This window comes from Pocillopora damicornis, chromosome 9, assembly GCF_964200805.1.
Source record: "Pocillopora damicornis chromosome 9, jaPocDami1.2, whole genome shotgun sequence".
NCBI classification, from domain to species: Eukaryota; Metazoa; Cnidaria; class Anthozoa; order Scleractinia; family Pocilloporidae; genus Pocillopora; species Pocillopora damicornis.
In genome coordinates, this window is record NC_142678.1 from 15,574,657 (window position 1) to 15,591,208 (window position 16,552).

General features: G+C 39.5%; 2 protein-coding genes across 2 annotated transcripts; both read left to right on the plus strand.

The window, feature by feature from the left end:
- The first annotated feature begins 303 nt into the window (after positions 1-303).
- Positions 304-9,225, plus strand: LOC113672400 (zinc finger protein zfp-1). Its single transcript, XM_027188685.2, has 10 exons — positions 304-589; positions 675-754; positions 1,913-1,967; positions 2,746-2,855; positions 3,431-3,534; positions 3,965-4,061; positions 4,528-5,591; positions 5,893-5,981; positions 6,588-7,720; positions 8,068-9,225. The coding sequence occupies exons 1-10, from the start codon at positions 478-480 to the stop codon at positions 8,119-8,121; spliced, it is 2,898 nt and encodes a 965-aa protein (XP_027044486.2). The 5' UTR covers positions 304-477; the 3' UTR covers positions 8,122-9,225.
- A 2,418-nt stretch (positions 9,226-11,643) lies between these two features.
- LOC113672360 (calaxin) lies at positions 11,644-16,514 on the plus strand. The gene is made up of 7 exons (XM_027188644.2): positions 11,644-11,803; positions 12,735-12,869; positions 13,958-14,062; positions 14,489-14,574; positions 15,145-15,210; positions 15,549-15,653; positions 16,130-16,514. The coding sequence occupies exons 1-7, from the start codon at positions 11,737-11,739 to the stop codon at positions 16,166-16,168; spliced, it is 603 nt and encodes a 200-aa protein (XP_027044445.1). The 5' UTR covers positions 11,644-11,736; the 3' UTR covers positions 16,169-16,514.
- The last annotated feature ends 38 nt before the right edge of the window (positions 16,515-16,552 follow it).

Consider the following 16,552-nt stretch of genomic DNA (forward strand, 5'->3'; position numbering starts at 1 on the left):
AGAAAGTAAGATGGAAAAGTTTCATCCCTGTATTTTAACGAAAAGAATTCAAATTGAATTTAGATAATTCTGTGTGGCAGCAACGTTAACGATAACGACAATTTTGATCCCCTCCTCGTCAAATTAGGAATTGAGGGACAAGGAAGTATCAAAAAGGCAATGAATGGACGGGCAATAGTGTAAGCCGAAAATAATTAGACTCGATAACTTATTATTGAATTGATACTTTGTACTACGTTAGTGCTTCAAGGGAAAGTCTAAGAATATTGTAGTGATTCCTTAGCGGTCAGCGCAACTACCATTAACGCAGCCGCACCAAGCACATGTGGAGCCTCGCGCGTCGAGCGCGTCCATTTTAGTTTTGGGAACCAAACTCGAACTCTAACGCGGTTCTTTTGTCTCCCGCATGCCTGATTCGGTGTAGTCCAGGTCAGAAACGCTCCTTACAGGGGTTCCAAATCTTCGAAACTGCTAAACATGGTAAAAGAGATGATAGGTGGTTGTTGCGTTTGTTCGGACGAAAGAGGATGGGATGAGAACCCACTGGTGTACTGTGACGGCCATGGCTGCAATGTTGCCGTTCATCAGGGTAAATACAACTTACCTTTAGAGGATTCATTGCAAGATTTGAATCTTTTTTGATGATTTATGGCTGTGCATTTATTAATCATCAGCATGTTATGGCATCGTGCAAGTTCCTAAAGGACCGTGGTTTTGTCGGAAATGCGAATCGCAGGAAAGAATCGCTCGAGTGGTAAGCTGCTTATATTAGTCTATGAACACTTGACAGCTCCTAAAACAGCTGTGGAGCTTTCAGCTGGTACAGAATAGGTTTCCTCTCATTTCCTAACCAAATTTTTGTCTGATTTAGCGCGTAAATTTCTCTCAATAAAACTGTCACGAAGTTCGTGTTTACAAGATAGCGTGACTCGACACGCAGGTTGTAGATTTCATGCTGATCGTTCAGTTTGCACTTGCAGGTTAGCTATCAGGGTACGGTCGAAGTACTACTTCATTTTTTCAGGGCCTAACTTTTAGACATTGCAGATTTTAGAGGCTTAACCACTTGGTTTTGAGGAAAAAAATCTTTCATAAGTTTTGTATTCTTTTCTGTAATGTACAGAGCACTTGCTAAATGCTAAGAAAGAAATAAGTTTCTCGTCACCTTACATTGTTTTGTATTTTTCCTGTAATGTACAGAGCACTTGCTAAATGCTAAGAAAGAAATAGGTTTCTCGTCACCTTACATTGTTGTTTTCTATCGTCAAACACTTCTGTAGCTCATTTAAATTTGATTTTTGAAGTCCAATTCATCATTTTTTTCCATTTAGATTGATTGGGGTTTTTTTGCTTATTGATAATTTGCGCTTAAGAATTAAACTGAAATTTCAAAAGCATCAGAAGATACTGGAAATTGACAAACTGTACATGTGTACGTGAATCTTTATCTAGGGAATTTTGAAAACTCACAATCTTTAACATGAATCTAAGTCACAACTAACCAATAGGATTTCAGTTCTGGAGAGCAAGAGAACCAATTGCTAGCAAAACAGCCCTTTCCTCTGTGTCCTGAAAATCAATTTTCAGGCCTCATTGAGGGCTACCAGGAAAAACATGTAAGTTCTGAGCATCCAAATGTTGTAAAGATGGCTGAAGGCAGTTTTTGGTCTTTAGGGCAAAGAAAACAGAGAGCAATACTTCTAGACATGTTTACATAAGCTAGTTACGAACATTCATTTTTGGTTTGAGTGGGGAAGAACCAGCTATTTCTGTTTGCCCAGACCCTACATATTGAGAGAGTCCTAGGTTAATAGTAAAATGTCTTGATTTCAAACTTATATGCACTATCTCACCACCACTTTTTACACAGTCAATTATACTGTTAACTTTGATCAAATTTGTCTAATTGCAGAAATGTGAATTGTGTCCATATAAAGAAGGTGCTCTTAAAAGAACAGATACTGGAGGTAAATTTGTAGTCCACTTAGTAACTTTTAACCCTTTACACCCTAATATCACTATACATATTCTCCATACTGTTCATCACACATTTCTTAAGGTGCTGAGGAGGAGAATTTGTTTCACAATCAAGATCTTCTTTAGTTTGTCATCATTTCTTTCATTCTTGTGACCTTTATGTTTAATTCAAGGGAGATATTGCAAGGAGAAATTAAGGGTTAAAATAAAAATGATATAAAATAGGTCATTTGTTCTAAAAGATGTGTTTGTCACCCATTGGATTTCTAGATTTAAGAGCATTCAATTGTTTGTCTCACAAGTAAGAGTTATTGTCAATGATATTATGTAATTTAACATTTTGACACCTGTCTTCATCACGTGAAGAGATCGTACTGTTACACATTACTACATATAGCATCTGATCATGTGGTTTGAAGATCAAGGTGAGAGAAGTCTTGGAAAAGTCATCTCACTTTAATTTGCTTTTCCTTTCTCCCTTTTTTCACTCGTTCTCTTTCCTACTTTTAGCTCATAGTAGTGAGTGACATTTGAAGAGCCAAAGCCAAAGTTGGAATTTCAGTCATTACACACAACATTGGCCTTTTTTAGAACTGTTTCATTCTCTCACCTACAGTACCACTCATGCATATGTTAACTGCACAGATGCTTTTCGTACACTCAGAAGCAGGATAGTCAGACACACATATATGCTTTTTTAAGTGCTCAGTTGCAAAAATCATCAATGTAGATGAATTGAATTTTTTAAATCCAAGTTTTATTTTGTAGGCTGGGCTCATGTTGTCTGCGCTCTCTACATTCCTGAAGTGAGATTTGGAAATGTTTCCACCATGGAACCAATCATTTTGGCATCTGTTCCTCATGATCGCTTCTGCAAGGTAATGGATTTGTTGCCCTTTTTGCTCATTGTAGTGTTGCTTCACATTCTCCACCAGCAGTTTTAATAAGCTGTTAGGCAGACCAGTCTTGAAAATTGAACTGATTGTCAGCTGGGAGATATACATGTACAATGTGGTTTTGATCTATGTGTAAGAATAGCAGTCAGAGAGATTGTAAATTCATTTCTAAGGAAAGGAAAGGCTTTGGCTCAACCTGCCTTTTGTTAAAAAAAAAACCACATTTACCAACTCAGGGCACTTTCTCTCATACTTGTGTTTTCTATAAATTTTGGTCAGCAGGGAACTCATCACCCATTTCTAACCATTCTATAGCAAAACTAAAAGGAAAGTGAACCTCTGATAATTAAAAATGTTCATCATGTAAAACATTGTATCTGCCCTTTTCATTCTTTGGCATGCATGTGCACAAGTTTGGCAGTAAAGCAAAAAAAAACATAGCTTGGCCTTCTTTGATGATGCTTCAGATACCTGTTAAATTTGACTCAGTGATCAGAGATGCTGATACCAGTATTGTGTATTTACGAATAACTACTGTAATCTGCATTTCTCATCAGACATGTTACATTTGCGAAGAGAGAGGAAGAGAAAGCAAGACAGCTCATGGAGCTTGTATGAGCTGTAACAGGACAGGATGCAGACACGCTTTTCATGTCACTTGGTAAACCATTTAGTTTCACACAATTTATGGTAGAGTTTTGAGAGCAATTTCTTATTTGCAGTGGTTTTGCTGCTCTTTGTCTAATGATTAGTTTAGAAACCTTGCACCACCCTCCGAACCCTTTTATACCCAGAGGTGATTGATATGTAACCTCTCCTCATAAAATCCATATTTCATTCAGGAAACAGGTAATGAGAATACTCAGACTTATCAAGTAGAAGTTGTTATCTTGATTTAACAACAAATTCTAGTAATTGAGGTACTAGAGGAGGAAGATGTAGCAGCTAGAGGGGAGAATTAACAATCAGATCTCAGGGGTTAAAGGGTTAATGGAATCAAGAGCTAACCCAACTCTTTTGATGATGAGCAAAATACTGAGTAGGTGATACCCTTTTAATTGAATAATTTCTTGTTTTTGGTTGTATTTCAGTGCACAGAGTTCTGGATTGCTGTGCGAGGAAAATGATGGCCAGTCAGGCCCTACAGTCAAGTATGTTGGTTACTGCCAGTTCCACTGGAACAAAAGGGTAATGCAAGAGTTTTGTTTGATCAAGTTTGTTTGTTTGTTTTCAAGGAGAAAGGGGCGGGTGGGTGGATCAGACATAAGAGGTTGGGGAAGCTAATAACTGCATTAAAGTGAAGTGGGTAGCCATGAAAACCTTGTGAGTGGCATTCAGCCACATTTGTCTCACTGGTTACCAGTGGAAGAATACACAACTAACCCAATATTTGTCATAGGGCAGGAGGGAGGGAATAGCAACCCAAAATACATTGGTTCTGGTAAGCTGTCGAGAAAGCCTGACAAATCCTGGGGAATCAGACTAGTTTAATTTGTGTATTTCTTTAAGAAGGATTAGGGTATTTTTTACAAGAAAGAAAAGTTGGTAAAAACAAGAAAAGTACAAATCAACATCGGCCTGACGTTGGTTTTCAACTACAGTAGATAATGTAACATTTATTTTTACTCACATGTAGTGTCTCATTTTTTAACAGGCCAAAGGTGTTCTGTTCAACAGTAAACCTGCAGAAAAAACGATCAAGATTCAAGAAAAGGACAAAGATATCAAGGAAAAAGATACAAAGAGCAAAGATAATAAGGACAGAGACAGCATGGAAAAACCAAAGATTGACAAAGAAAAAGAAAAAGAAAAAGAAAAGAAAACTCCAAAACCAAGGTTGTCCACTGGTCCCACTGCTACATCTACTGAACAATCACCAAAGCCTGACAGCAATGCCACCAGTTCGTCAAGTCAGCCTTCCACTCCTAAACAAAGAGGAAGAAAACCGTCTACTGTTAAGACACCTACAGAGTCACCCAGTAATTCTAAGACAACCATAGAGACACAGAAACCACTAAACAGTATAACTGCCAATAGTCCTATCCAGTTGCCAGTGCCTGGAGTTGTACCACTGCCGACTCTGCCTGTTCAGAGTGGTACCTCCAGCATTGCACTGGCTGCCACTAAGGACCCTATCCTAAGACCGGTGGGAGTTCTTGGCCCAGAGATGCTGCCCAAATCTGTATCTTCTCAGTTGCAGGACATTCCACAACCTTCTACCAGTGTACTAGTACCTGAGATAGCAAAACAAATGGACACAGATATACCAAAAGAAGCAATTGTGCCTAAACAAACAATCAAACAGACTGTGGTGGGTAATACTCAGGCTAAGAAACGGGCTGCACCCAAGAGTGGAGATGAACCCAAGAGAAAAGTTGGTAGGCCTCCCTTAAAGAAAAAACCGAACACGTCCTCAGTAAGTCGCAAGAATGGAACGCCAGTTTCTTCCTCGAATACAGTGACATCGCCTTTAAATACAGCATTTCCATCAACGTTTCCTCAGGACAACCTCGGGGCGTCAGCATCTGCTCCATCGTTGCCAACCTTTTCTAATCAGAATGTGCTTCCGAGCAACACCCAGGGAGCAAGTGTACGTCAGAATGGTCCAAGGATTCCAAGTCCGAACACATACACGATCCCACAACCACGAAACAGAGGACTTCTGGAGAACGGCCATGTACAACGGCCACCAAACAATAATGTGAATCAAGGACCTTTGTAAGTGGCCACTTCAATTTCTGTTTTTCGTAGCAGGTCTTAGTTTCATTATTTAGTCATGTGGGGAGTTGGAGAATTTTTCTATCAGAGGTCAATTTTCGATAGACCCCCCCCCCCCCCTCAAACTGACTGAGACCCCTCCTCCGTTCCCTTGTGCCCCTTCCCCCTTAAAAAAATATATTTTTCTAACACACAACCCACAACCCCACCCCACCCCACCCCCCGGACGATGATTGATAAGTGGTGCCGTAGCACTAGGGTATGGGTGTCTTTCAACGGGTGTCCATTTTTTTTAACACAGACAACTCCCAACAAGCTTAGAAGAACTTCTGGAATATCAGTGGGAACAGGGAGCCCAGTTTCTCATGCAGCAAGCGTCACAGTATGATGGTAAGTGTATGAAGCGATACCTAATGGAGAACGCAACGAGTGAGACATGCGCCTCTCGCGCGTGTGTCGTCTTTCGCGTTCGCCTCGCGCGTCCCTCCTCTTGCTTAAAGATGCAAACAAATGAAGTTTGTCCCACAGGCTGAAGGAATTGTTACCACAAAATGAAACACTCAACCTCTAACCCAAAGAGTGACTGGCTTCTAATTTCTCTTTGCAGTATTACCTTTGAATCGAATGATCACCGATTTTAGAAGTTCCAGATAGTCAATCAAATTTTTCTTGCTAGTATCGTTGTTAAGACAACAGAGTGGGTAATATGAAGACTAATGGTAAGGCGTAGAAGAGTTCATTCTCAGAGATAGACAACATAAGAAGTATGATCATGTTGGATAAATTATGCCTTAGATCTTGGTATAGAGTCGAGCCTTGATCAGTTTCCGCATGGTTTTTATTCCTGTTTTTGTTTGTTTCTTTGTTTGCTTTCAACGGCTATGACAACAATCATCCATGGAATACCCTTCGACAGGAACTTTTGAATCGAGAGATTCAAACAGTAGTTTTCTCTTTTAAACACTCCACTATTTTTTTCTTCTCTCTGCTTCATAGTTGCGTCTCTGATGTCCAGCCTGCATCAGCTTAAAGCCGACAATTCACGCCTCGAAGAACGTCTGTCGACCCTGACAAACCGGAAAAACCAGTTATTACAAGTTAATGCCCGGCTGGCCACTCCCATGTCTTGTACAAACACAAGCTCTTCGGTCACGCCATCTAACGCGAAGCAACCTGCTGTGAGTGGTCCTGGCGTGACAACTGTAACGCAAGGTGCCTTGTCCACTGATACCAAAACCACGCCGAGCAATTATGGTCCGCGAGGGTCCGTAAGTGCTGGCTCAGATGGGGCACCCAAAATGGATGTCTCTCCGGGCACTAAGGATGGTAAGGTCCCTCTGAGTTCTAGTGTTAAACCAGTGAATGGCAGCGTTGGAGAGAAGGAAATACCCAAAATATCAAATGGGGATTTGAAAGGTGGAAAGAACAAAGAACAGCAAAAGAAAGGTCCAGAGACAAATTTGAACACTGCGCTAAGTACGTCTTCGTCCTCGCCGTCCTTTCAGAAGCAGCCGGTGAAGGCAAGCAGTTTGCTTGTCCCGACGGCGGTAAAAACAGCACTGCCTCCTCAAACACTTTTAGCTCAGCAGGAAAAAGAAAAGCAGCAGAAACAAGCGCAGGTGAATTTGATGTCACAGGTTATTGCACCTGTTCACCCTACCTCAAAAACAACACAACAGGTACAACAACAACAACAACAGCAACAGCAGTTGCAGTCGCGTTTTCAACCTCAGCAAAAAATTATTCTTCCTCAGCCATTATCTACGAGTCAGGCGTTTGCAGCGCCATCGTTTCCTCAGACACAGCAGACAGCCAACCAAAAAGTGCTCTTGCAACTGATCCAACAGGGAGATGATATGCATCGCTTGTCCAGCCAGAATGCCGCCTTCAGCCACGATAAAACACAGCTGGTATCACAGCAGGTTCAGGCCCAGAAGCTGTTGCCAGGCACAGTACCTGCTCAGCAGTTCGCGACTCAGTCGCTCTCGCTTCCCGGCTACCCAGGGTTTTTGACATTCAGTGATCCAAGGACCGGGGCTCGTGTGGATATGATGAAGACCACGCATTTGGCCCCTCTTCCGATGGTCTCGTTGGACAACAATCAGACAGGCCCTAAGGAGCGTTCTCAGGTACGTAGGTGACTAATCTTTCTCGTTCGACTGACTTCTGGTGAAATTGAGCACTAAATGTCACAACCTTGATACTAAACCCTTTTTCATCTGTTTTGTGAGGGGCCCCCCTCCCTAAAATGTGGTAAGAACACCAGTGACACACTCGCTTGTAGCTCGCTAGTCATATTTGTTACTCGCCACGTTTTGAAGTTTTTTGCGATCTATCACTTAATAAGTGCAATGCCCGAGTACAAGATTGAATCCAATCTCTACCTTTTCATATGTCGCCTGCTTTTAAGCCCGTACCATACTTATACGACAGCCATAAGTCTTGATCGTTGGTACTGCTTCCGGTTCACTTTCAGTATTTCGACATGGATAAAGGTTCCAACGCTGATAAGACTTCCAGAAACGGATAACGTCATGATTACCTGATCTCCCTGGTAGGTTAGCAGGCGCATCAACAGCTGACTAAAGAGAAGACCGTCTTTCTCAAGGACAGCGGAAATCGAATTTAAATCGTTAAGTTAAATTGTGTATCTACATGCGTGGAAAGTGAGTCATTCAAGTGGGCCTCGCTTCCACATCTCCTGCCTATATCAAGGCTTGACACGCCGTTCAAGGCTGCTTTGGCGTATCAAGAACTTCAGAAATGTTCGAAAATATCAGACAGAAATGGAAACGAATTTTCATGGAGCCAAAACTGGGAGGACAGCGAGTGGTTACTGGGCCAGCCACCCGTTACTAGCAATTGTGGATGATCAAATGAAGAGACCGACCACCCATTAAGGCTTTGTTCTATAGTCAATCCTCTAAGTTTCTCCTGGAGTCAAGGCATCTGGTCTAAAAATAATTTTACGTACTCCCTTTCCCCTTCCCGATTTTAGCCTTATTGTTCCATTAGACGCCGCAGGGCGTTCATGAAAGCAATATCCTCAATACGGTCCGCCTCTAGGTGTCTCAACGAGATCGTGCATCAGAGAGAGAACCTTTTTAAAATAATTATACCTCCGTTGTAGCGAATGCAGTGGCACGTTTTGCAAATCGTTTGTATAAAGTTTTTACGTAGCTTTTAGACTTTCAACTGCATATGGCTTGCAGCCTTACTCTCGATTTGTTTTATTTTCATTATTATTTATATTAATATGCGAGAGTGCTCTTTTAGTTAGCTGCTAGCGCATACTTTCCCTTCCTTTCTCTCAAGGGTGGGTCATTGTTAGCAACTAAAATTGTCCAGAGATAGAGATAAAAACGAAACGCAGGGTAATCTTAGAAGCAGTGCTCGTTCAAAGTTGTTTAAAGAGATGCGCGTTTTTTGTTTTGGATGCGCTTGATTATTTAACACATAATTATTCCAAAAACGTAGATGTTGCAAAATTCGTAAATTGCCATTGATTGGCTTAGAAAGTTTTGATTCGTTAGCGGCTTTCTGTGGTGCAGAGACGGATTTCAGAGAGTTATATTATGCGACGAGGTGTACATTTGCTTAATGTGTAAAGCTGATGATAAATATTTCATCGTGACTCTTCTTGTAGTTCGTGTTTGTTGTTATCTAGACATTTTGGTCCGCTTAAACTTGACTTGGGAGACTTTGCGTTTACAACAAAAACGATCACATATGCAAAATAGCTTTACGAATGTCATCGTGGTTCTCGATGATTTAACCGTCCGAATCTGCCGAAACCTAGCTTCCTGTTAAACAGATGTTGCTTTGGTTTTAAGAATTATGGAAAATATGTCTGTTTTGGGGGACAATTCTTAGGGTGTACCTATCCTCTGAACCCTGTGCAAGGCTCGATTTTTGACCATGGTGTTGGCGGTGCAGCGCGAACGCACCTAGATGTCTCCTGCTTGTTCGTGCCGGTCCTGCCGTGCAGAAAACCTTGATCCTGCTTCAAGCATGTAAATAAATCAAGCAGGCTATTCTGCGGATTTCAAGGAGCGCATTGACCCCAAAGTCTGGTTTCCTTGATAGGGCAATCTCCAATTAAGTTTCGCAATTTATCTAAGACAAAACTGTTTTTCCTTTACTTTGCACTGCAATATGATTGGTCCAGAAAACTCGCGCCGCCTTCTCAACCAATAAGACGCAAAACTAAAACCATAATCACGACTAGGTCGCTCGCGCTTCAGGCGGTTTCCTTTTTTTACTCCGAGTTGTCATTTTCTCCTCGTGATATTTGCCTTGCTCTAACTGGCTGTTGTGGCCGCTTTAGTTTTGGTCTCACGACTCTCGAAAATCGAAAAGCGCTTTATTTTGTTGGTTAATTTGCAATGTAAGTGGTCTTCCATCTGAATAATAGATTTACACAACAAACACGCAAATCAGTCAACGAATCAAAAACAGAAGAAGGTGATGCCATCATCAGCTTTAACTTTTATTGTTTCGTCTAAATATAAAATAAATGCAACCATTTTGCAAATTTCATTCATGAACAGTAAGAAACAAGTAATAATATCGCCAAGAAATGTAAGAAACCCAAGGAAGTCTGTGCCATTTTCATTGTTCAATGTTTATATTTATGTCAAATTAAGCCACTGCAAAAGTCTTAATTATTTCCGGAATTTGCGAACCTTTGTAGATTTCGTTCCACCCCTGAACCTTGCGAAGAAGTTTGACAAAGTTGATTTTTTGTTTTTCTCATTTTCCTCTTCTTCCCAAGCATTTTTGTCCTTTAAATTCAAGGCAACTTGATTAGTAACGCAGACAAGACTTGAACTTTTTTTAATGTCCTCATCATTGTAGAGCAGATTTCCAGTTATTTCATCTGTATTGATTACATTAAAATTGTTTGACAGAGTGGGTGGTGATGGACCTTCGTCTGACTGCAGCGTTCTTACAATTTCCTCTGGAAGAACCAACGCGATATCGCAGTCAGTGTCCTCCTCATCTTCATATTCTTCAGCTGGCACCACCTTGTTCCTTTTAAGTCTCCCTCTTTTCTTCTTCCGGTGCCTCACGACTTCTTTGGCGGAGTTTCTGTCAAGTAATTCTCCACTGCTGGTCCCGGCTTCCGGTACAATAGGATAAAACACACCTTCATCTACCTTCTCAATTTTCTTCACTCTCGTCTTTCGAACAAATCGGAATCTGACCCTACCGTTCTCGTTTCGTTTTAAACCAAAGCTGATCAAAAACATGAAAAAGAACACCATGGAAGATATCCCGCGAGATACGTGAGACATTTTTGCATGTAAATTTTTCCTTTTTCACAATGCACACTGATTGCGTCAAATGCTTATGTCACAATACAACTCAAATAAGAACAGCGCGCGCACAGTTCTCAAGTCAACATGAAAATTCTCCCTACTTACCATTTTATATTTCGTACAACACTTTTTGGGAGAATTCCACCAAGAAAGATACGACGTATTAACATCACATTAAAGCTGCCTTTTGCTGCTGACATATTACTTTCGACTAAGATTAAAGGAAACTACAAAAATTACTTTGGGAACTCGTGGTTCGGTGGGAAAGAAATCAAAACAAGATAGGCATTACGAACTAAGGAGGAACAAGATCAAGGCTGTACATGTAACAGCCAGTTTCTGCTGCACAGAGGGACCAAAATTTTTGTCCACTCATCGTCTGAGTTTGTAATTAAGCGTGAGCGTCCATGAAACAAAATATGAAAAGGAAGGGAATTTAACAATGATATCAAGTCTAACCGGTCACTCTTACTTTTTCAATTTGTTTCCGCACAGTTTTGTTTCATTTACTTTGTTTCTTCAAGTTTACCAGGGCAAGACCCCACAGAACGTTAAATCTTATAAACTGTTTTTCTCTAAAACTTTTTTCATCGAATTCAAGCCAGTTGAATTAGAGAAAAGTTGATCGGTCAGAAAGATCTACCCAAGCTTGAGATACAATCGGGTTAGTTTATGACAGAGAAGAAACTGGGCAATGACGCGACAAATGCGTGAGATCTGGGGTCTATTGTTGCATAGCAACGTTAGCAACGACCCCGCCATCTTTCAATAATACTGTGTGACTAGGAGATTTCTCAAGCTTGGAAAGTTAGATCATTAGTAATATGGCAACAATAACAGCAAGACGAAATCAAGACAAGATCGCCGAGAATCTGGAGCGCGAGACTCACTGTTAGTATGGCAATTATTCTTATATTGCACGTATTTCAGTGGTGTATCCAGTTGACTTGTACTTCTCGCACCATGTTTGAAATTAGCTGCTGCTCTCTTTTCCACTGCACTGAAAAGTCCCATGTAATCTAACCAGGCAGTTGAAAATACTTTCAAAACTCATTTTGCTCTCAGTTTTGAATTTTTGCATCAATTTGTCAAAAATTAAATATTCTTACTTTGTTGAGTTTCTGACTGTACGCAACTTAGCGATGAAGTGTTCGAATTCGAAAACTGATCGAGCACCTACCGATCATAGAGCTTTGCATCGTCTTACGCCAGTTTAGAGTCAAACGGAAGTAACGATGATGATATCAAATATTTTATTAGGTTAATTTTGATATTATGGGAAATTGACGTCAAGGAATCCCCAGATTCTGTGGTAATGCCCGATACTCGGCCACATAGGTGTAGCTAGAGACCATCAGAATGCTATAACCAGGCTATGAACACGAGAGGTGGAACTAAATTGATTATTGTTGCTGAATTATAGCTTAAACAGAGCCCCTTCCCCATCCAGTTCTATCTCTGATTATCTTCCCTCGCCCTCTTTTGTTTGATGTAACCAGTATGATGACAGGTGCTTAATAGTGACACCACATGCAGCAATCCAGTGATCCTTAATGGATTTGGCTGTATTGTCAATCAACATCACACCTGGGAAAGGAGACCAATCAATGTTCATTTGGGAACATGGTGCAAAATAGAAATTACATGAAGTGAGATCTAGAATGCACAATGCTTTAAAATCATCATGATTATTTATATGTTGATGTCAAACAATTTAACTCATAATTCGCATTTTGTTGAATTAGTATATTTCATGGTGATATTGTAACAGAATGGATTTTTGATGATTTTATTCTTAAATTTTGCTCCAACTGGGTTTCAGTTTCTGGAGAGGAGGTCAAGAGCTTGTTAGGAATGTTTGAAAATAATGCAAAGAATGGGAAAATGGACAGGACAACATTTAGAGACATATTGTATAACGATTTTGGACTGACAGAGGATATCATTATGGACAGAGGTGAGCTTTCTCTTAATTATGATGATGATTAATTTTCTTTCTTCAATGAAGTAGCCATTATCAGTAGTGATAAATTCAAGGCTTTCATTCAAGGTCATTGAAAAAAAGTTACCAAATCTCTATTATCCATGTACACCGTTAACTGATCAAGACAGAATTTCTCCCTATGCTATCAATACAATATTTAGTAGAAAAGTGATGAGAATAATGAGATTAATATCGATTAAAGGATAATTAGTTGATCCAATACCAAGGAGAATTTCTAAGGTCAGATTTTAGGAGTGAAAAGAGTAACCTCCCTTTTATGAGTATATGGCATTTGCAGATAATTTCACTCTTATCATGGTTAATGGTAATCTTTTGTAAAGTCAACTTATGAGCCAGAGGGCCAACTGCAAAAGTTCATAGCCCTCTCTGAAGACTGAAGCAATTGGGAATACCACTACTCCTCTCCTCCCCCCTGGATGGGATCCCAGTTCCATCAAGTGAAAGGCACATTCTATCCCCTTTGTTTATTAGTCAGAGTCCAGGATTTGCCCCATGTTGCCCTCTCACAGAGCCAAACCCATGATTAATATCTGCACAGATAATGAATCAAATAATTGAACTGGGCAAAGAAATAGATCTAGGTGAAATCATGCACATATATACATGTAGATCACTGTTACTTTTTTAACCTCAAAAGTAATAATTGACTGAGTCAGATTGCTAGACGAAAAAATGTTCAGGTTGAGGTCTGACATAGAGCTAAATATTTTTTGTTCTGACCCACAGTAACTCGGTCTATGAATAGATACTTTTTTTTGTATGTTGCAAGAGGCACAGTGATCACACCACACACTGGCTCTGGAAATTGGCTTATGCAGCCTTTTCACTCCTCCTTGTGCCATGCTAATACAAGGATTTTTGGTAGTGTTTTTGGTAGAGTACGAGCTGCATGATGTGGATCATTCAATATTTAGTGCTTACTGTTTGTAGCATCCAGATAGTGTACATGTAAGAAAGCCACTGATCAAGATAGTTGTTGACATCATTCACCTACTATACAAAGGTATATACTAATTTATGAATTTATTTTTATTTTTTAGTATTCCGAGTTTTTGATGAGGATAATGATGGCAATCTCAATATGAAGGAGTGGGTTTGTGGCCTGTCAAAGTTTCTAAAGGGAACATTTAAGGAGCAAATGGATTGTAAGTTCTAGTTAACAAAAGTAACTAAAAACCTCATCATAACGATAATGCATGTACTGCATATCCACAAATAAGGACCTAGGGGCTTATTTTATAATTTGAGCCAAAAAGAGGGGTACTTACCCAAAGGAGAGTGCTTAATTCAGGGAGTTGCTTATTATTCACCTGTACTGATTCCATTGTAGTTTAAGCAAAAAAGTTGTAATTTAAATAAATTGGCAAAAGAAACAGGTTTTTCCTTGTATCCCCACTATATTCAAGGAAGTGAGGGTGGAGGGGGCAGGCTTTTTTTAAGGGGGGCACTTATTTGGGAGAGGGCACTTATTTTAGGGAACATAGAGTCTCGATCAATAACATACCATTTTTTGTATTCCCCTAACCTTGAAACTGAATAACATTTTTAAGAATTTTTTTTTCCTTACATAGTTTGTTTTAATGTGTATGACCTCAATGGACAAGGCTACATATTGCGAGAACAAATCCAACACATGTTAAAAGAGTGCATGGTCAAGGTAAGTTCAGGGGGGAGGGGTTCACAGACCAGCTAATGACATCTGCACCACAACCACATACAGTTAATTGTGCAATCTAGCTATTTTGTTATAAGTTGTGTTGGTGTTCAAATTTTTTTTCCCAGTTTAAAATTGTTGAAAAGAGTATGATTTTCACTCTCCTTTATCTTATATTCTGAATGTCTGAAATGTGGAATTGATCTATAACTTTTTGAATTAGGAAAAGTTTCAAAAACAGAAGCTCTAGGGAATGCTTGTTTCTGCCATTTGAGGGTTGTACAGTGCCCCCCCCCCCCCCCAATACGAAGGGCCTAGTAGTCCATAATGGGGGATAATGCTATACATGAACCTAAATGACACACACTGTAGATTGGATTCTTTTAAATTTAATCAGAATTCCAAGGTTTAGTTTGTGAGATTTTGCTGCAGGGGGTGAAGCAATTCTCCCAGCCAACTCATGGAAAGGGTTGCTCACAGGTCTCTGCTAGTTGACTCAATTTTAAAAATTCTGCAGCAAAAAAGGAGGATTTTGCAGCCAATGCAGACTATTTGTTTTTTCTTGATCCTCAGTCATCAACTGAAGAAGATGCAGATGAACAAGTAAAAGACCTCGTTGATTTATCGCTGAAGAAAATGGTGTGTTCTGGGTTATATGCTTGTCTGATACATGTATTTAAGTTTCCTCATCACAGGAAGTGATTCAACCGTATAGGTCTTGGACTGTGTACAGTTATTTGTAATTTTCTAGAAAAAATCTTTTTAAGGTACATGCCTGAATTAACTAAACAAATTGCTGATTTATATTGCAAACAGAAAGAGAGTGACACAGATCAATGTTAACAAGAAAGAGCAAACCTTGATTATTGAAAACTTTATTTTGCCAACGCACTGGATAACTGTGATAATCTTTCAAATAACCAATCCCAGTTTAAAGAAAATAAGAAATTTGTTGTTTCTAATATTTTGCTCACCAGGATGAGGATAAAGATGGAAAGATTTCACTAAATGATTTCAAAACTGCTGTAACCAAAGAGAAACTTCTCCTGGAGATATTTGGAAAATGTCTGCCTGGATCCAAGGTTTGTACTACCTTGAATTAATAGACTTGTCACATGAGAAATGTCCTTGATTCTGGTCTTTGCAAGCATGCTGGCATAAAATTGATGAGACTAAAATATGTCAAGCAGGTGGTTAGTCAGGCTTGCACCATGAAGACTTTTGTCACCCCCACTATAATGTGTTGAGAAAAGATGAAATCACTGGTCAGAGTAAACGATGATCATCTTCAGTTCCCTTTTGACTTTGTTGCAGAAGTTTACAACCATTAGGTTTTGTCACACAATGCCCTTTCTTCTCCAAATTGTGTGATGAGACCTAAGAACTGCTGCAAAGGAAATTATTTGTTGGCTGATTGTGGTGTGCCTTTTCTGTATTTTGGCAGTTGACAACTGCCTAACTGTCCATGAGAGGGAACTATTTTTCACTTTTTCTGCTCATTATTTTCAGCATCATGTGGCTAGTTGTTTGACTATGTATATCTTCCTTTTCATTCTAGGAAATAGCAAAATTTCTTCAGAGTTTTGCAAGCTGTTAATAGTAAAGAGTGCCATTTTTAACTACCATTAGAAGAGACAGATCAATCTTTGTATGTAAAGTAGCCTAACTTTGATAGTTGTTGAATAAAAAATAATGAATAGAGACTCATTCAACACTTAAACATTACTTTTTCCAGTCATCATCAAACATGGCTGGTAGCAAAGGAACACTTTTTTCTTAATGGTACATAAATAAAAAATTCATATTGAAGACATCCATTGTAAATAGGAGCTGAAGAAGGTAGTTACACAAGCTTTTTTCATTCTGAGAAGTAACAAAATTGCACAGTACATGTAAGATAGAGGTCGTACTTGTCTAATGAATAATAAAGAATGCCATGCCAATTGTTATGAAACTCTTTTGGTGTGCAAAGTATTTTCTT